The following is a 21103-nucleotide window of genomic DNA, read 5'->3' on the forward strand; positions in this document are numbered from 1 at the left end:
TGCGTGGCGGGTTCTGGAGTCCTTGATTGTCTTCTGTTGGATGCCATGTTGTCGTCTTCCTGGGTCAAGGTTTATAAGAACGTTAAATTGGGGCTTGATGTCCCTTTTTGTGATAACGGGGGAAAGTTTTCTCCAGGTAAGGGAGATTATGTGTAGGTTTCACAATCTCACCATGTGTCCTAAGATTCCTGAATCCTATGTTCCTAAATACTTAGAGTTCGAGCCTATTGTCCTAAAGTCCGGTCTTAAGAGTCTTGTCCTAGGGTCAACTTAGGCTCTGATACCAACTGTAACACCCCAGATTTTCAAGATATTTAAAACTTATAAAATAAAGGTGAAATCTCATTAAATCCCAAATTACGATACAAAGAGTACAGGGTGCTATGCCACACCCGAGCTAGAGAACTCGGGTGCACAGGCTAAATTCTAAAACCTCAATCAGTATCAATACTAAATCATGGCACGCAGGCCGACAAGGGAAACTATCTAAGCTACGCCTCAAGCTTCTAACGCGCTCCAGTGATCTACTCGTCTGTGCCTGAAAGCCAAATATATCTGTTCAGCGAGAGATGCTGGTAACCCACTCCAACGTGTTGAAATACAATACATATAGATATATATATATATATAGATATACGAAAACCATTTTTGAACATGAAGATATATCCTACGAACTCTAGCTTTTAAAACAGGGATAGACTCAACAGATAGAGCTAAGCACAGACAGCAGTTATACCCAGCATATACGGTTCACAACAGGCAAGACAGATAAGATAAGCACAATTAATAATCATAACTAAGCATTACTAGCAAGAGCCCTATAACAGTCATAACATCAACCCTTCTTATCTCATCATATAGCACACTTTGTTGGCGCCACAGGACCAATCGCATGCCCATACATGAGGGTCAGCGCATATAGCTCTGACACGGCCCCGCAGCACCCTGCCCCGTCTCACAGCACCGAGGGGTCGATCGCAACCGACCGATGAGCCGCAGCTCTATATAATATTTATATACCTGACCAGTCTTTACCAGCCTGGTTAACAGTTGGGATGGTTCTCAATCCATTCAACTGCCCGTATAGTGGACCTTTGTCCTATATCATATTTATATACCTGACCGGTCTCTATCAGCCTGGTTAACAGTTGGGATGGTTCTCAACCCATTCAACTGCCCGTATAGTGGATCTTAGTCCTATATAATATTTATATACCTGACCAGTCTCTACCAGCCTGGTTAACAGCCGGTATGGTTCTCAGCCCACCCGACTGCCCGTATAGCCCGATTGATCTCAACCAAATCGGGGTAACATGCACACATAACACATAGCAAGCACATGCAACCCACATTAACACATTGGGAAGGTGGAGAAAACGTATAACAAAACCTATGCATGATCCTTCACATTCTAAGAATAGTCCTAAGGGTTCATACTTCTTTCACCTAGGTCAACGGGATACCAATTCAACTAGCATGCAATATATAAGACTCATACGACCTACGAACGGTACCCGAAAATCAAACTAGACATAGGCACGATAGACGGAGTCCGTTGGGACACCACGAGGGTCGGGGGAACATCAAACGGGGAAGCCGGGGTCCCGAAGGGTGGGAATTTCCAGCGGGTAGCCGGTGGGTGGGGGTTCACCCGCCGGCTGCCCGCCGGTATGTACTGTTCCAGGCAGCGGGTGCCCGGCGGGCAGCTGCCCGCTCGCCGGCTGCCCGCTGCCGGAGCTCCTCTTTTGGCCGCGGGTAGGTGGCGGGTCCCCTACCCCCCACTGACTCTTTTCACCAAAAACGCCCCGGGAACCTTTATGGAACCCGAAACCATGCTTAGACATTTTCAAACGCAATTGATAACACACGTAGACAATTAACGGATCGGAATCAAAAACAAACGGCACATAACCTATCATGTTTTTCTAAACATAATAAACACCCAATCATGCGAAATCCCACCCAATATACCAAGAATAATACCATACGATACAACCTAGGGTTCTAACCGTTTTTAAATTAACAAGGACACAATTCATCTTTTAATATCAAGATTCGGTAAGAATATCACATAAAAATCAAGAACATCCTACAATCATTAAGAACATCATATAATCGTCAAGAACGTCATATAATCATCAAGGACACCATAATTACCAAGAACCTTTCCTCATCAAAATCACCTATGGAATTATCCCATTAATCATCAATAATAATAATACAAATCATCAATACACAATAATATGGGGAAATCCTACAGGGGAAATCATAGCTATGAAAATAGGTTTCGTTGAGACATGGGTTACCTCTTAGCCTTAACTAATTCCTTGGCTATGAAGGGTCTTTGTTTAAGCTTTCTTGCTTTCTTGATTTCTTCTAAGGGAATTCTTGGAGCTCTTTGGGGTGGTGGAACGTTTATTGTAGTGGGGCGTTCTAGGTGCCTCTTAAGTCCCCTATTTATATATTTAGGAGTCCTAGTTGGGAACTAATATTATAGGCTTGCTAATTCTATTTCTTTTGGGACTAAGGATTGGGTTTAAGGATAAGGGCCCATGGACTATGGTGGGTCTTTCCTAATTAATTATTGTGATTTAATTCTTTCTTTTGGGTAATTGATTAAATTATTTAATTGATTTTAGGGGTCATAACACGGGGTGTTATAGCGACCCCTTTACAAGGTGGGACTTATGACCCTACACACCGCCAATGGGTACTTCCGGTGGACCATAGCGGATCAAGCCCGACACACCACGGAGCTATACTCAGTCGGTTGGCGAAGATCCTCGGAGACTATGGCCCTACACACCGCCGTCCCATCACCCGGTGGGTCGCAGCCAGCCGTAGCCCTACACACTGCCCGATTACTCGAAACGGTGGACTACAGCCTTCCTCGGCTTATTGGCCCTACACACCGTCCTGGCGCGTTCAGGTTCGGTGGGTCATAGCACCGAGGCCCATGTGGACCGCAGCCCAAGAAGTGAATCACTAACCGCAACCAGGAGAATGAACGCAGCTCATAAGTAGCCAAACAGTGGACCGCAGCCCTATATAATATTTATATACCTGACCGATCGCAACTGGCCTGGTTAACAGTTGGTATGCTTCTCAACCCATCCAACTGCCCGTATAGCCAATTTGATCGCAACCAAATTGGGGAATCATGCATCACATAACACATTATAGCACATTGGGAAGGGGGAGACATATAAATAAGCTTACGTGTGATCATTCACATACTAAGAATAGTCCAAAGGGGTTCATACATCTTCCACCTAGGTCAACGGGTTACCAATTTAACTAGCATGAAATTCCTAAGACTCTTTTATCCTACGAACGGTACCCGAAACATCACACTAGACTCAAGTACGACAAACGGGGTCTGTTGGGACGCTGTGGGGAACATCAAACGGGGAAGCCAAAAACCCGGGGTGGGGTACGGGCCAGCGGGTAGCCGGTGGGTGGAGGGCCACCCGCCGGCTGCCCGACGGAGAATACTATTTCGGGCAGCGGGTCGCCGACGGGCAGGCGGCTGCCCGGTGGCTGCCCGCTGCTGGGCGGTGTTTTCCGGGCAGCGGGTTCCCCTACCCCCACCTATCCCCCACTGACTCTTTACTCATATATTCGTCCCGGGAACCTTTGTGGAACCCGAAACCATGCTTAGGCACTTTTAATCTCAATTAACGACACCACGTAGCAAGATTCACGTATAACTCATCCTATTACGACTTCTAAACATAAACAACACCCGAACATGCGAATTCCCACCCAAATATATATCAAGGACATTATAACGCAAATTCCCAATCCAACCTAGGGCTCTAATCCCACCCGAATCATCAAAATCATATTTTATTTTTAACATCAAGAATTGTCAAGTATCATCACATCAATATCAAGAATCCCTTTTCAACATCAAGATCATCAAGATTATCAAGGATCACACATAAATCATCTCATCAATCATCAAGAATATACCACAATTAGCATAGAGGAATTAATCAAGACACAAGCATATAGAAGGAGCCCAAGGAAGGAGATTATAGCGAAGAAAATAGGTTTTGTTGAAACATGGGTTACCTCTTAGCCTTAATTAATCCTCCCTTGGCTATTAATGTTCTTCCCTAAGATTTCTATCCATTTGATCTCCATAGGCTTGGTGGTGGGGAGTCCCTTGGGAATTCTTGTGTGGTGATATCTATTATGGTGTGACTTCTAGGTGCCTCCTATTATGGGCTTGGTTTAGGGATAAGGGTCCATGGTCCATGGTGGACCATATTAATTAATTAAAGGGAATCCTAATCATGATCTGAATAGTAAAGGCCTACTTTCTTTATTTCTAATAGATAATTAGGTCTAAGACTCCTAATTAGAATCTGATTAGTAAAAAGGTTTACTCTCTTTATTCCTAATAGACTTAAGACTCTAGTCTAGGCAAGGGTCCACGATCCATGGTGGACCACATTAATTAATTAAAGGGAATTCTCGCCAAATTATATCCCTTTTTAATTATTATTAACAGAATTAATTAAATAATTAATCCGGGATTGAAGGCCGTAACACGGGGTGTTACACTCTCCCCCCCTTACAAGAAGCTTCGTCCCCGAAGCTTAGAAATCATTTTGGGGTAAAGAGCCCGAATTAGTATAGTAGTACATAAAGAAGATGTTATATGGGAGATATATACATATGCACATATATCAACATTGGCGAACCTCATTTACGAATGGATGCAGACGTTTAATTATGTAGTGTAGCGTGTTGTGAGCCTAGATGTCATATATGTAGGATCTATGTCTAATCTTTGTGCTTAGCAGATTATACAAAATAACAAGCCTAATATGTATGATAATTAACTATTATGTTATATGCGGAACATGCAAGTCGTCATGCCTATATGTATACAGATGTAATTATGCTAAATATGCAATTTCCTAAGTCCATAGGCATAGAGTATGAAGGCATGTGAACCTATTTCAAGTCTTAAATAATAACTAGTCTTATGGAATCGTATGTATTATTTAACATGTTAACTAGTGCATGATTAACAATTAAATTCACGTACTTAATATCGTGGCACAACCAAACTTTTGTCATATAAATTTAGGAAGGTCATAAATCATATAACAATTATTCAAATAGCGAAAATCAGATTTTGAGGAAAAGATTGTAAGTAATTAGGGGGAAGATTTTTGCTTCTTATGGGGTAAATAAATTCTGGGAAGACAATAGAATTAGGGTCTTTATTTTGCATACCATGGATAACGGTGGGTGATCACATAACAAGTATTGGCACTTATATGCAGACTGCTTGTAGTTAATAATATTGTATATATGCATAGTGGGATGCCTTATAACATACCGTTTTTGTCTAGCATGCTTTGTATATGTACATGAATGTGTGTAAGTGTGTGTTTTGTCATAAACATGCGAGCTATGTGATTTGACATGCAATGCATATGAAAAATATAAATTTCCACCTATAAATGGGACCATGTAATTTGCATACAAATATTCTTTAATAATTATGAGTAAGATAGCCTAGGTTCACAAGTAGTAAAGGTTTTATCTTGAGAACTCTTGACAGAATTTAATCACACAAGCACTTAGGAAAATTAGCTTTATCTCGGCGGTAATTAGATTTTAGGTAGGCATAATTTTTACCTCTAGAAGCCCAGAATACCCTAACAACTTAGAGTTGAAGACCCTTGATTGCTAATGCCTAAATTAATTGATGATCTGATGATGAGGCTAAAGTTTTTAATTATTTAGGGAAGGTAGGAGTGGTAACAGGGAGGTCATGCGAGGGGGAGAAGTAGAATTAGGGCTATCTCAAGATATGTGTATGTATACATATAAGAGTGATGTAATTTGTACAGAATGATATTTCAGGGTTAGGATATGCTAAGGGCAACCTCATGGATGCATATAAGATTATCGTAAATGGGGTACATGTGTATGGTTCGGGACTGGGGACATTATTGTATATAATGTGACTGTAACAATTTATATGAATACGTATGAATAAGGGGGGAAGTTTCTATGGGCTCACAGGTATATATATATATATATATATATATATATATATATATATATATATATATATATATATATATATATATATATATAAAAGCATATAGGGACGTACTGTATATGATGCAACCATTTTTAGGATCAGGCGATTAGGGTTAGAGTGTAACAATAATGAAAATAATAATAATAATAATAATAATAATAATAATAATAATAATAATAATAATAATAATAATAATAATAATAATAATAATTTGGTGTAAGGGTAGCATATGAATGTAATTGGGATTTACTACATACTTTAGATATATATATATATATATATATATATATATATATATAGGATTTTTAGGGAAATATATTTAGAATAGTAGTGACATACTTATTTATGTATAAATGTTTGTTTTAGGGGGGGGGGGGGGGGGTCCTTATCTTAGTGGTAAGGGTTCTAAACAAGGTAGGGGAAGCTTGTGGTCTATCATGCAATATGGACCAAAGTCTAGAGGGATAGTTTTAAGATAGTTTAGGGACGCAATATATTTTTCCAAGGATGATTTCTAGATGACCACTTGATTTAGGTTCCTCGGTTTTCTATCGATCTCACTCAGATTGACTTTCGGGTCAAAACTTAATATGCAATGTATTCGAGGTTTTAGATTTTCTAGAAATAGAATTAGACCCTATAATTTCTATGTAACTTATAAAGCATGTGAGGATCAAATGTGCACAAATACTCAGTTGAGATTATGCAAGATACGGCTCATGAATGAGATCCCATAGGCTTGCCCCTCATACTCCCCTAGATCAAATCTAAGAATTCATGCTAAGATCAAATAGGACTTTATTAAGCTTGTAATGGGGCTACGGGTGATAGCTAACAAAGAAGTGGTATGGAAAAATTAATCAAAAAGAGAGAATGTCACAATTTATCTAAACTTTTCAAAATTTGGAAGAGATGAGATAATCAAAATTTCAAGGAGCAAATTTCTTTTAAGAACTTAGCAACTTTTTGATAAAGTGGGGATCCAAACTCAAAAACTTTCAATCTTTTTTTTTTTTTTTCATTCTTTTCTTTGTCTTTGGACTTCTTTTGGATATAGCAAGATAATTTTAATCCAAACTTTCATGACCTCCACACTTGAACATTTGTAACACTAGCTGCTTTTTTCGTAGCACAACTCCATAAAACTCTTCTTACGGAAAAGATGAAGATAAAAGTTTCATTCTCTCAAGGGTGGAAGGGAAATATTTGGCCACGGGCTAAGGGTTATAATAATTGGGTAAATCAAAGAAAAACAATCACAAAAAGGGGATAAGTGCTTAGCACTTATTTGAACAAACAAAAGGCACAATGGGGATACGAAGGATAAAATATATATAGGGACAGGTTTAAAGGGTATGGCTAAACAAAAATGGCCTAAATCACTTCAAAACATGCAAAACTTAGACATCACTTAGGGAGTAATGAGGCAAGTTCTAGCAAAACACCCATGACCGGAATCTCACATAAGCCTTCACTAGCAATGCAAAACACAAGATCAAGAATTAATCCAATTATTAAGTGGTTAACAAAGCTATTGGCAAGAGAATAGATCAAATATGTGTTACACCTCAAATCATCCATCACAAATTGAGATGCAGCAAGCACCACTAAAACAAACCACAAACCAACAAGAGAGAGTAATTGTAACTGCATGCTAAGACAAGTAACTTATTCACCAAAAATAGCATATGAGTCATCCAAGCAAAAGCAAAAATTTTAAAAATTTTAGAAATATCCCCAAATTAATGATTCATCCCCCTCACACTTAAAACTTTGCATCATCCCTGATGCAAAATAAAAGAAAAGGAGAACAAGAGAAAAGAGAAAACTAAAAAGCAATAAAATAATCACGAACTAGAAAATAATAAAACTAAATAAGACGAAACTAGAAAGCAATAAATAAATAGGGAAAGTAATAAAAGATAACATGGGGTGCCTCCCATGAAGCGCTAAATTTAACGTCGTTAGCTCGACGCTACCTCTCTAGCCATCAGGTGATTGGAGAAGAAAAATCCCCTTCTTTCCATCAACTTTCTCTTCCAAGTATTTCTTCAAGTGGTGTCCATTTATAAACTCTCTTAAGCTCGAACCCTTCACGTCATCATGTAAGGAACCACATTTGCCCGAATCAAGAATTATGCCTCCATTCTCTTCTCCTTCTTTTTCATCACTCTTTTGTTCAACAAGTAATGAGAGTCTCGGATCATTCACATGAACCAGCAAGTATTGGGAATCATTGGATATATAGATAGGCAAATGTGTGCCATTATCCTTAAGAACTCCAATGCCTCCCAAATTCAAAATTTCTCTGAAGTTCTCTCCAAGGGAAGTGTTCTCCATTGGTGAGACATCCTCATTCAAATCATGTGCTCCATTAAGAACTTCCTCATCTAATGGGCAACTCTCTATATGTTCCTTGCCATCATTACTTTGCAACTCTACATTTTCCTCCCCGCTTGGTGTCTTCATCTCAATGCATTTATCAAATATTTCTTCATCTTCCTCTCTAAGATCCTCATCATCCTTTTTATTTCTCTCAACTTCATGACCTTCATTTGGCAAGAGCAACTCTTCTAGAACCTCTCCATTAAATGAATCTTGAAGTGGCTCTTGAATTGTCAAATCTTGCTGTCGAGCCATCATGTGATCGAGTCGAGCATTCATGCGATCAAGTTGAGCCTTCATGTGATCTTGTAACTCCAGATATTTCGAGCACAATTGCATTACCTTGGTCTCTTTGGACTTCATCTCAATTATTTGGTCAAGTGATTGACAATCTTGTTGAAACTCTTGGTACGGCAACTCTTGAGCTCGCCCTTGATACTTGTAATTGGGATCCATGATAAAGCAATTTTCTGCCTCATGAGATCCACCACATATCATGCACCGTGAGGGTTGTGGAGTAGGTGGTGTGCATCTTTGATAAGTAGCTTGACTCATGTTGGCACAAAATCCTTGAGTAGATTGTTGAGGGATATGGTTGGTGGGGTTGAGCATGTAACAATTTTCCACAAAGTGATTCCCACCACAAAATGAGCACCATTGGGGTTGTGATGTTTGATATGAACTTTCTTGATAATATCCTTGACTAGAGTTGACAAAATTTGAGAAAGGGAATTGTTGTTCCAATCCTCCATATTCTCGATTCATATTCCAACTTATCTCATAACCTTGAGAAGGAGGGTAAAACGGTGGCATGGTTCCTTGGAATGCATATCTATACATAAACTAAATCACACTCAAAACAATGAACTTGTTATGGGTTAGCAAAACAAAATAAAATAAAAAAATAAAAATGGACTAGTCTCCTAGAATAAAGATTTCACTAATGTTAATACTGGAAACGCCACTTCCCCGGCAACGGCGCCAATTTGATGCGTAGTATATTTGCAAACAAATAATTCTCGGAGTACGAGTTATCGATCCACAGGGAAGTGGTTGTATCAAGCACTAGTTACTAACTTATTCATTAGAGCTAATCCTAACAATTGCTTAGATGATTGATTGGCATAAAATAAATAAAATAAAACAGAGGTTCAGGATTTTGAAAACAATTAGAGAGAAGTTGAGATTCATGGGATTCAAGTATTTAATCACCTAGTGCCTATTATCGTTTGCAATATTTAGTTTGGAATTAAGATTTGTGTGGGAATGCAAAGTGGAATCGAATTACTCCCGTAATCTCTATTCCTAGTGAATTTCCACTCCCATGGCTTAAACACCAAATAAGATTAAAGATCAGCATTCAATTATTCCTAATTACTACCATCTCTCGATTGGCAACAATCTAGAATAAACTTCCCCTAATAAGTTCCCCTTTCCCAAGGACCAACCATTAGGTGCAATCGTGTGTGCCCTAATTTATGCCCCAATTCCCATTGGTGACACAAGCATGGCTATGAAGCTAGTAACTATGGCCATTAATTACAAGCATCAAACAATATTATCACGATTGTAACACAAGTATTAAACCCAAATAATAATATATTAAAGAAACTGAGAGCTCAGGCACATAGGTTCATAAACACTTTTACCCAAGAATCTCTAAAGAATTTAGCCAAGCATGACTAAATTATACATAGCAAATATAAATAAAGAATTACAAATCATCAAAAGAGTACAAGAATTAACCAGACGATTTTCCCAAATCTCCCTAGTCTTCTTCTTGCTTTCCAAGACAACTTGTGGCTCTTGATTTCTCTCCTTCTTGTCTCCAAGAATCTCTGAATTCTCTCGATCCCCGTGCTCCCATTAGGGTTGAGCAAGGAGGAATTTTATAATGGGTACAAAGTTGAAATGAAATAGGAATCTTGTACCAAATTGGACTCAAATTCTAATTCCTATATTTAAATAAAGAAATTGTCGTCTTTAATGATATTTAGAATTTGGAAGATTCCTTGAATTGCTAACTTTTAATATGGAGATATGAGCCTTGAAATCCGCGCAATTGATATTAGGAAAAGAGATCTCGCGCTTGTATTGAATTTTGCCCAGCTGCGCCACTTTAAGCGTCTGTTTTTTTATCCGTGCCACTTTAGGCGTCTGTTTTTATCCCAGAAACAGACGCATATTCGACGCGTCGAGAATTTTCTCGACGCGTAGAGACTTCCTGTGCGCGAATTAATTAACTACTGGAAAATTTCGACGTGTCGAGCCCTTGGCTCGACGCGTCGAGTCCACTGGGCCCCGAACTCATCCAAAATTGCTCCAAACTCATCCTTGAACTCCCCTTGGTCATATTTTTGACCTAAAATGGTTCAAAAACACTAACAAACACCGTAAAATATTCAAAACAAGTGCGAACCATAATTAAATGATAATAGCAAGGAAAACATGTATTAAATAAGCAAAATTAAAGAGCTTAATTACTGTGATGATTCAAAATAACCATAAAAACAAGCACAGATGTGATAACATCAGTAACCTCTAGGATCTCCATGTTAATACAAGTGTCCTCGTAGCTTGGCAAAATTGGAATTTTTAATATACAAATCACATCAGTAGACATAAAAATATCAGTCAGAATAGAATGATCCCATGAACCGGTATCCTTATCCACTAAACCTAAACCCATTACAGCAGCTCCAGTCAATTGAGGCAGCATCTCAGTCCTGTATCATAGGATTCTGCTCATCTTGGAGCAAGGGATGCACCCAAATTAGAGTAGATTCTCCATTCCTAAACATGCATCAAAGAATGATCCCCTGAGGTAATACCGGGCTTTGTATACCCGTGAGACCAAGGAATCAGGCTTAGTAAGGAAACGTCATGCCTATTTACCTAACCTAGCTAGATTGAATGCACATAATTCCTTAAATCCCAACCCCCCATGTTTCTTCGGGATACATAATCAATTCAATAGCAATTCATGGTCTAACATAGGTAATAAAAAACACTCATTGAGAAAGTAGGCATAGATTGAGCCACACTTTTCAATAAGATTTCCTTACCAACTTGTGATAATAATTTCGTCTATTTGATTTTATCCTCAATGTATGAGAAAGGCAGTTTTCTTATTTCTTCCTACAAAAGATAGGAGTCTCAAATATTTGCCAAAATTAAGGGCCTGGATAACCACAAAATTTGGACCACATCCTCCCTGTCTTCTTCTTTCTTCCTACAAAAGAGAGGAGTCCCAAATATTTGCCAAAATTAAGGGCCTGGATAACCCCAAAATTTGCACCACATCCTCCCTGTCTTTTTCTCGTGTATTTCTGCTATAACATATGCTAGACTTGTGATAGTTTACCGCCTGTTCAGACAAATTCTTTGATAGACAATGTTTAATCACTCCAACCTCCTAAACATTGGCCTTAAAAGTCAAAAGAAGTAAAAGGTCATAAGAAGTCGTCTAATTGCAACATCAGTCCCCCCACTCCCAGGCCGACGCCACCATCCCCGATCCCCTCCGCCGCTTCGAGACAACCACCACCGCCATCTCTGGACCCCCGAATAGTAGCCGACGACGTCATACCATTGCCCCCACCATTAATAGAAGCTGCTGATATAGTCTCGCTACACCCCTTCGGCTTACCACCCAACGACACCAACCAAGGGTCCCTCATCGCCCTAGGGCCTCCCCTTCCGCCTGCCCGGAGTTCGGCATTGTACGGAAACTGATCAACAGGCACCGTCGCACCTCTCGCTTTCAAACAAAACTTGTACGAGTGCCCTAACATCCCGCAATAGAAACAAAATGTATGGAGCCTCTTGTAACTGAAATTCACACAGCATGTCGTTTTATCACGTTTGAGCAACTTCATTCTCCTCTTAATTGGTCATGAAACCGGAATAGAGACTCGTATGCGGTAGAAAGACAAACACTGAGCACCCGCAAATCTTTCATCATGTTTAACAAACGAGACAATGAAGTTACCTATCTATTCCCGGATCAATTCAGAGGTATATCCCAGGGGTAAGTCATGGAGTTGTACCCATATATCAAGTGCGTCGAGCACCACCTCCTTCGGAAGAATCGCCCAACTAAAACCCATGTTTCCTCTTCGCGTTCACCAGCCCCATCGGCCGCCTCAGTCATCGACTCAAACACTCCCAATTCATCCTCCCACGCCCAATCCGCCCAACGAGTCAAAAGCTCAGCCACCCCCTCCTCAGCATTCGTAGACACCATGCACACCGTTATGATGGCAACACAAAGATCAACTAGTTCACCGGCAAGAAACCGAAAAAAGACCAAAAGCAACAAAAGGAAGATCCCAAAACACCCTAGGAGGAAGAAACCCTAAATTTTACTAGTCAGCAACCTTACTTTTAACGATATTCTTTAGTTTACAAATGATGTAAAACAAAATATACAGAGTTATATGTAAACTTATCTTTAGCACAAAGTATTCTTTATTAAATTTTTAAATAAAATTTTAATAAATATATTAGAAAATAAAATACGAAGTATTTCCTATGAAAATAATAATGAAAAATTAAAAAAATATATAATTATTACATTATAGTGTAAATAGTGTAAATATATTAATTATTTTTAACTTAAATTTAGAAATGGACCTTTAAAGTGATTAAATATTGTATAAGTTTATATTTATTAGAGAAAATTACACTTTTGACCCTGTGACTATTGCGGTCTTGTTAATTTGAGTACTTGACTTTAAAAATTAACAATTTAGTCCCGTAACTATGCAATTTTTAACACTTTTGGTCCTTCCGACCAAATCACCGGCCAAATATCGCCGGAAAAATATAACTATTTGTAAATTATTTATTCTTGGGGACAATTTAGTCATTTTAAGTCACCTTCTTCTTCATTGCACCAGAGCTCTCATCTACAACTTTTTTTCTTGTTTCATCTGCAAATCAAAAGCATCAAATACTGAACCACAACAATAAAAACAATGAAAGGAAAAATACACAATAAAAGGAGACCCATCGTCACCACCGGCACCATCGGAGAACTGCCAGCATATTTTTAAGTAAAATAATGCTCAAAGATTGAGGGTTAAAAACAATCTGTCCAAGAGTGGGACTCCTTGGCTTATTGGATTAATAGGACACAAAGAAAGAACACAACTAGGGCTGTAAACAATGAACATAAGTATAAAGATCACAAAAATAATCTGATGTCTTCCTTGTAGTGTCGGGCTCGATCTTCCGAGGAAAAGCAGATGAGAGCTCCATATTATACTGTAATTCATCTAGTATAGACATGTTTTTGCAATATATAGTTTCAATAGAATAAAAATATGAAGTATTGAAATTACTAGTATTTGATGCTTTTGATTTGCAGATGAAAGAAGTTGCAGACGAATTACAGTCCAAGAAGTTGCACATGATTTGTCCAAGAGTGGGACTCCTTGGCTTATTGGATTAATAGGACACAAAGAAAGAACACAACTAGGGCTGTAAACAATGAGCATAAGTATAAAGATCACAAAAATAATCTGATGTCTTCCTTGTAGTGTCGGGCTCGATCTTCCGAGGAAAAGCAGAAGAGAGCTCCATATTATACTGTAATTCATCTAGTATAGACATGTTTTTGCAATATATAGTTTCAATAGAATAAAAATATGAAGTATTGAAATTACTAGTATTTGATGCTTTTGATTTGCAGATGAAAGAAGTTGCAGACGAGAGAGCTCAGGTACAAGGAAGAAGAAGGTGACTTAAAATGACTAAATTGCCCCTATAAATACATAATTTTAAAAGGGTTACATTTTTCCGACCATATTTGGCAGGTGATTTCGTCGGAGGACTAAATGTGTTAAAAATTGCATAGTTACGGGACTAAATTGTTAGTTTTTAAAGTCAAGTACTCAAATTAACAAGACCTCAATAGTCACAGGACCAAAAGTGTAATTTTCTCTATTTATTAGTATAAATGCGCTAATAAATATAGTTATTTAAATTTAAAATTTAAAATTATAAGGTTTTAATTGAACTCACCCAAAAGCTCAAGATTTTAGAATTAAGACCAAGAATTTTAAATCCACCAAAAAATAAAAAAGTTGATTAACACAAACCGATAAACCCGACAACCTAATAAAACTAGCTCAAAACTGGCCAAGGTAACTTGATTGACATCCCTAATTGTAACCAATTCAGTCTAATATTATTTGTTGGTTTTATTTATTCATATAAAACATATACCTACATTATATATTAATATAATATATAATTATATTATATACATAAAGTAAAAATAATCAGTTACCATTGACAGGACTGCTTATGGGCAAGCCTAAATTAATGGGAGACCATTGCAAGCCTTATGGGCAAGCCTAAATTAATGGGAGACCATTGCAAGCCTAAGGGTGCCGAGGGAAACGAAGAAGGTGGTGAGGATGGGGATGGAGAATGCATCTAATCTGAGGATGCAACAAATGCTGGTAACAGCAACGACAGCTCTAAGAAGGGTCTTGGGGGAGGGGCAGAAGAAACTGGGGGTGATGAAAATGATGGCAACAAAAATTAGGATGAGCAAGATTATTTTCTTCCTTTCATCAAAGATTCCAATTGTTATACCATGGATCCAATTGTAAACCCTAATCTAAAAATTATGTATCTGCAATTAACACATTCTGTGCCTGCACTTTTTGTACCTGTAAACAAATTAAATGCACGTACATAATAATTACATACACATGACATGATAACTACAAACATATAATTTGTTAACTGCAAGTACAGAATGCAAGGTAAACCCTAGACCATGGTATAATTTGCCCAAAAATTCAAGGGATTCAATTAAAACTTGACGGAGACCCACTTCTAATGACAAAACAAACTTTTCTTCATTCACTATAAATCCTCTATACTTTCATTTCCCTGTCTAATAAAAAAAAATATCACAATGCTTCCATTAACTATTAGCCTATTATTCTGAACTTAAATTACTCAAGTATGCATAAGCAATACATTACTACATTATGTTCATATCACATGCAAGTTAAAGCAAACAATTATAGGAAACAGCAAATTATAATAATGCTTACCATGGTGAAATAAATTATTCCGAATTCAGTATTGCAAGAGGTCTCAACTGCCAATAATATTATGAATCTGCGCAACTAATGTGCATATCATATGTAACCAACCTACTGTACAGGAAGGAAGGGCAAAGGGATCTGTTCAAAACGCAGAAGGACCCTCTTTTGCATTATGAGTTATACCATATAGGCATATTAGCATATACCCATCACATAATAAATAAAAATAAGAATAAAACAAAGCATAGGAAGGAATGGAAAAAAAGAGGGGGGATGTATCAAATGAACAAGAAATCAAGACTTGAAAAGACATTTCAAGATGGACCTTTAAAAAAACCATTAAATATGACAAGAAAAACAAAATAACCTCCCCCGCCCCCCAAAAATAAAAATAAAAATAAAAAAAAAATAAAAAAATGACAAGGGAACAAGGCTTGTCACATAAATGCACAATGACTGCCAAGACAAAATGACTTAACTGATGCACAGTGCAAGAGTAACACGGAATACAATCATGTATAAGAGAATTGCACCACAAAAAATTCATGGTTAAATGGCATGCTTGATTCAATGTCAAATTTTGATTTCCATTAACTGCAGCTGATATGTCCATTGTCTGAAAAGTGGATTTTAGTCAAACCATCAATAAGAGGTATCTTCCTTCCACATGGCCAAAATGTAGGTACTTTGCCTACGTTACCAACTAATTAAAAAATAAAGCAATATCCATTTCATATGCAAGCAATGTTTAACTTCATCCAAAGATCAACTCAAATTATATGGAAAATGAAATGGCAACTTAGGAAAAAAAAAGGAATTTTATTGGGCATTTATGAACATGAAGTTCAGGGTTTTTAAAAATTATATAATTGGTTGCACTAGACAAAAGAATAAAATTTTGTAAGCAGTGGAAAAAAAAGTAAAAAAAACAGCTTGGTTCACAGTTATACAACTATAGACCTTGAAGAAATACATAAATTATGAAATCCATTAAGCTATTACTCCCTCCGTCCCATTTTATGTGTCTGGTTACAAAATTTATATATTTAGAAACTACACTAAAATACTATTGAACACAAAAAATCAAATTTAAAAATAAGTAAAAAATAATAAAGAAAATAAACAAAGAAGAAAGAGTTGGTTTGACCAATGAATAGCAAGTAGGACAAATAAAATGGGATAGAGGGAGTATACGCTTTTCTTTTTCCTCGCAAAAATAAGAGACTGTGGCAGGAAGTGTTGATGAAGAAAATGGCATATTAAATACATAAAGAATTACCTACTGAAAAAAAAAAAAAAAAAAAAAAAAAAAAAAAAAAAAAAAAAGAGAGTATACCGATCAACAAACAAAAAGACAAAGGGTAAAAAAAAAAAAAAAAGTAGTATTCTTAATGGTAAATGCATAAACCAAAACAAAACAAAAACAAAAACAAAAACAAAAAACAAAAAACAAAAAACAAAAAACAAAAAACCAAAACGAAACAACAAAATTAAATTCAGGATACTAGGATAGCAAAATCTGAAACTCAGAAAAAGCAAAAGGCAGTCAATAATAAAAAGTGATCAAAATAAAGATAAAAATAGTTCAAAAAGGGTCAGAAATTGTTTATGAAAGGAAAACTATAAAGAAATGAAATAAGATCTGCAAACTTCATCTCAGGCTTGGCCTTTCAATGAGAAACTCAAACTATGACAAAACCAATAAGGGGCATATGGCTTTCAAATTCAATTGCTGCAACCAAAGGCACTGACCAAAAGTAATAGTTTAAGCAACAGTACTATAACGTTGTTTCCTTTTGCCAGTTGAAGACATCTGCAAAAAGGAAGCCCGATTAAGTTGTTGATGAATGAAAATTCAACTCAAGTAACACAAGGGAAAAAAGTATGTTATATTAAAAATATCAAGAGTATTTGATAATCAGGTAAAAAATGCCACCCATACTGAAATTAAAGAAAAGTTCAAATGTCTACTAATTAATATTGGAATACTTTTGCAAGGCTTATCTCAAAATTATAACAGAAAATGGGACAAAGTATGAAAAGATTTCCAAACTTAAAATTTTAGTTGGCATTGTTAGAGAAGAAAATTACAGCGAGTTGATACTGACAACTAATGGATGAAAACAGAAAACCAGGAGAAATTGTGATAGGTAAAAACAAGGACACTAGAAGTAAATTTCAACTGTTCATCAACAAAGTACATACAGAAAGAGGTAGGTCTGTGTAAACTAATGGCTCATCTAAATCTAAATTATCCTTAAAATCTAGAACTGTCACCTTGATTTCAATAATAGATCAAAGCTGGGAAAAGAATGGAAAACACCTTTTCAATGTTCTCTTCTAATTCTAGCACAAAAGTTTCCAAAAAATTCTTTGCTCATTCATAGGACTTTAAAGGAAGTCTAATGAGCAGGAAGCATTATATGCAATATCAACTTCTGAAACATACTGCACACTTTAGAAACATCACAAGAATCCATGAATTGATTGGAGAAACAAAAGATTGAGTACGGAGATATGTTCTCAATTATCTAAGTTTAAGATTATAAGTTGTGTGTGTAGTCATATAGATCCAGAAATATAAATTCCAGTTTCTCTTCTAATCCTAATTTTATACAAGACCAAAGAGTAAAAAATAAAAGGAAGCACTGTATCTTTGTTCTAGCATCTCTTCTACTCCAAAATTTACTAATGCACAAAATTAAATTTTGATTTTATCCTCCTGTCACATAAATTTATTTGCCTTCACCTTAGCCAACTAGCATAAAGTTCTTGTTTTTTTTTTTTTTTTAAGAATGAAGCAATCAAATATTTGAATGTCAAGTAGATAATGTCATACCACAACTGTGATGAGTAGCCACTGTTCCCTGGAGCCTTAGCAGATGCAGAAGTCTGCCCAGCTAACAAATTAGGATAAGCATGCATTAAGCCCCGAGGCATTCCCCCACTTGACTCACCACTGCCATAAGTTCCAAGCATCAAGTTATTCGCTCCCAAACCCCCAATTAGTGTACCATAACCAGCAGCAGCCATTCCAGGGCCACTTACTTGCCCCACTTGATCTGAGCCTAGCACACCTTGCCCCATCCCCAACACTGGGTTTAACATTCCTAAATTAGGGTTTCCAAGGAAGCCACTATAAAATGGATTGAGCAAAGCAGCACTCGGGTTCGGACCCAACATTGCCAAATTCTGAACTGCAGCTATGGCATTTAACACCTCTGGCCCTGCTTGCAAGGGCTGAAACGGCTGCTGCACCACACCAGTAGTGATCCCGGCTGCGCCGCCTCCAAATTTCCCGCCACTTTTGCCTTCGGCAGCCTTCTCGCAATGCAATTGCCGCCCCTCAAACATCTTGTAGGGCTCTTCCAGACATTTCTTCGCTACCTCTGCGGTCTTGTACACAAACAAAGCATAACCTTTCCACTTGCCAGTATTCGGGTCGATCCCCAAAGGGCCGCACTCAATTTCCCCGAATTTCCCGAAAAAATCCCTCAACCTCTTTGCATCGACATCCTGCGGCACATTGCTCACGTAAATCTTCCGGCTACCCAAATCCTGCTGAACCGAACCGGCGACGGGGGCAGTGGGTCCTGTAGATGCCAGCTGGCACGAGGCAAACCGATTCCCAATCTTCTTCCTGGGTTCCTTTAGGGCTTTGACCGCACCTTTTCGGTTCTTGAAGATGACAAAACCATAGCCTTTACAATTGCCAGTGAGACGGTCGGTGACAGCATTGCAGTCGACAATTTCTCCGTAGGGTTGGAAGGCAGAGAGGAGGATGTGTCGGGTGACGTCATAGCCAAGGCCGTAGACAAAGATCTTGCGGTGGGAGATATCAGAGTGGGCGGAGGAGCGGATAAGGGAGAGGAGGGAGGGATGGTGGAGGGCAGCATCGATGGCGAGGGCGATAAGCTGGTCCTTGGAGTAGGGTTCAAGGAGGGAATCGATGTTCTCAGGCGAAGATTCGGAATCGGGAGTCGGATCCTCTTGGGGCGGGGCAAGGTTGGGGTTGGTATTGTTGTTAATCTTCTTGATTTTCTTCTTATGAGATTTGGAAGCGTCAGATTTCTTAACAAGCTTCCGCTTCTTGGCCATGGAAGACGGTAAGAGAGAAAGGCGGAATAGGGTTCTGGTTCTGGGTTTTTTTACCATTTGGGACTCCACAGAGAAGATTCGGTCACGCTCGCTCGCTTAATCCAACCCTCAACTCTCAACGCCGCCTCACATACTCTCAATTCTCAAAGCTATCCATTACGATTTTATATTAGAAAACCTAAGAGCTGATATATACACAGGTCTGGGTGGTGTAGTTGGTTATCACGCTAGTCTCACACACTGGAGGTCCCCGGTTCAAACCCGGGTTCAGACAAGTTATTGCTCTTTTCGTGATCAAGGCCTCACATACTCTTAAAATGCGAACCAATTCTCAAAGCTATCTATTCCAGGTTTTTATTAAAAAACCTAAGGGGGCGTTTGGTTCAGGTTATATAAGATAACCAAGGGAATGTGACATTCCAAAGGCTCACATTCCGGTGTTTGGTTCATATTATCTTAGGGAATCTAACATTCCCAAGGAATGTCACATTCCCTCCACATAGGATTTTGAAGGGAATGTGATTCCCTTCAAAATCTTAGGTAATCTAAGATAACCTTGGTTATGTTAATTATATATATATATATATATATATATATATATATATATATTTTTTTTTTTTTTTTTATTATGTTATGTTAGTTTATAAAATAATTTTGTTTCTCAAGTTCAAGATTTTAGTTAATATTTTAAAATCATGTGATTATATATGATACCGTTATCTTATTTATTTATTTTAATTTTTAAATTTATTAAAATATATGAAAATATGTTAAGGATATTATAGTGTGTATAAAAGATAACCCTAAACCAAACATCATTATATTATATACCCCAATTTTAACCAAACACAGGAATCTAACATTCTCAGTAATCTAACATTCCCAGCAATCTAACATTCATTAAGGTAATCTTACATTCTGTGAACCAAACGACTCCTAAGAGAACTGTCTAAACAAGTCTGGGTGGTGTAGTTGGTTATCATGCTAGTCTCACACACTAGAGACCCCTGGTTTGAACCCGGGCTCAGACATGTTATTGCTGTTTTCGTGATACCAAGGCCTCACATACTCTCAAATGCAAGCCCAATTCTCAAAGCTATCTATTACATGTTTATTATAAAACCTAAGAGACTTGTTCAAATAAGTTTGGGTAGTGTAGTTGGTTGTCATACTACTTTTACACACTAGAGGTCTCTAGTTCGAACTCAAGCTCACACACTAGTATCATGCTTGTTGTTTTTTGTGACAATATGTATTTATTAGGGGTGGGTTTGGGGATTCGATTTGATTTTTTTCGGTTTAAGAAACGTCAAATTTTAATATTTTTTAATTTTACAAACACACTACTAAAGGGGGTATTCAAGCTCACACACTATTACACACTAGAGGTCTCTAGTTCGAACTCAAGCTCACACACTAGTATCATGCTTGTTGTTTTTTGTGACAATATGTATTTATTAGGGGTGGGTTTGGGGAT

At 37.6% G+C, this 21103-nt stretch overlaps 1 protein-coding gene and 2 non-coding genes across 4 annotated transcripts; 2 read left to right on the plus strand and 1 right to left on the minus strand.

Moving 5' to 3' along the window:
• Positions 1-17060: 17060 nt before the first annotated feature.
• On the minus strand, positions 17061-19764 carry LOC109185728 (UBP1-associated protein 2B-like). 2 transcript variants are annotated; one of them, XM_019335682.1, is made up of 3 exons: positions 18606-19764; positions 18368-18575; positions 17061-17341 (listed from the first exon to the last, which is right to left on the minus strand). In XM_019335682.1, coding segments are annotated over exons 1-3 (1287 nt in total). In that variant the 5' UTR covers positions 19684-19764; the 3' UTR covers positions 17061-17340. The 2 variants fall into 2 exon arrangements, with proteins under 2 accessions (XP_019191227.1, XP_019191226.1); XM_019335681.1 differs by having other exon boundaries at positions 18368-19763.
• Positions 19765-19826: 62 nt separating this feature from the next.
• Positions 19827-19900, plus strand: TRNAV-CAC. The gene has a single exon. It is a non-coding gene; the product is annotated as a tRNA-Val (tRNA).
• A 683-nt stretch (positions 19901-20583) lies between these two features.
• Positions 20584-20657, plus strand: TRNAV-CAC. The gene has a single exon. It is a non-coding gene; the product is annotated as a tRNA-Val (tRNA).
• Positions 20658-21103: the final 446 nt, after the last annotated feature.

The sequence above is a fragment of the Ipomoea nil genome, unplaced genomic scaffold, assembly GCF_001879475.1.
Source record: "Ipomoea nil cultivar Tokyo-kokei standard unplaced genomic scaffold, Asagao_1.1 scaffold1353, whole genome shotgun sequence".
In the NCBI taxonomy this organism is placed as follows: domain Eukaryota; kingdom Viridiplantae; phylum Streptophyta; class Magnoliopsida; order Solanales; family Convolvulaceae; genus Ipomoea; species Ipomoea nil.

Coding starts and splice junctions, on each gene's coding strand:
- LOC109185728 (XM_019335681.1), bottom strand. CDS start 19,683: ATGGTAAAAAAACCCAGAACCAGAACCCTATTCCGCCTTTCTCTCTTA.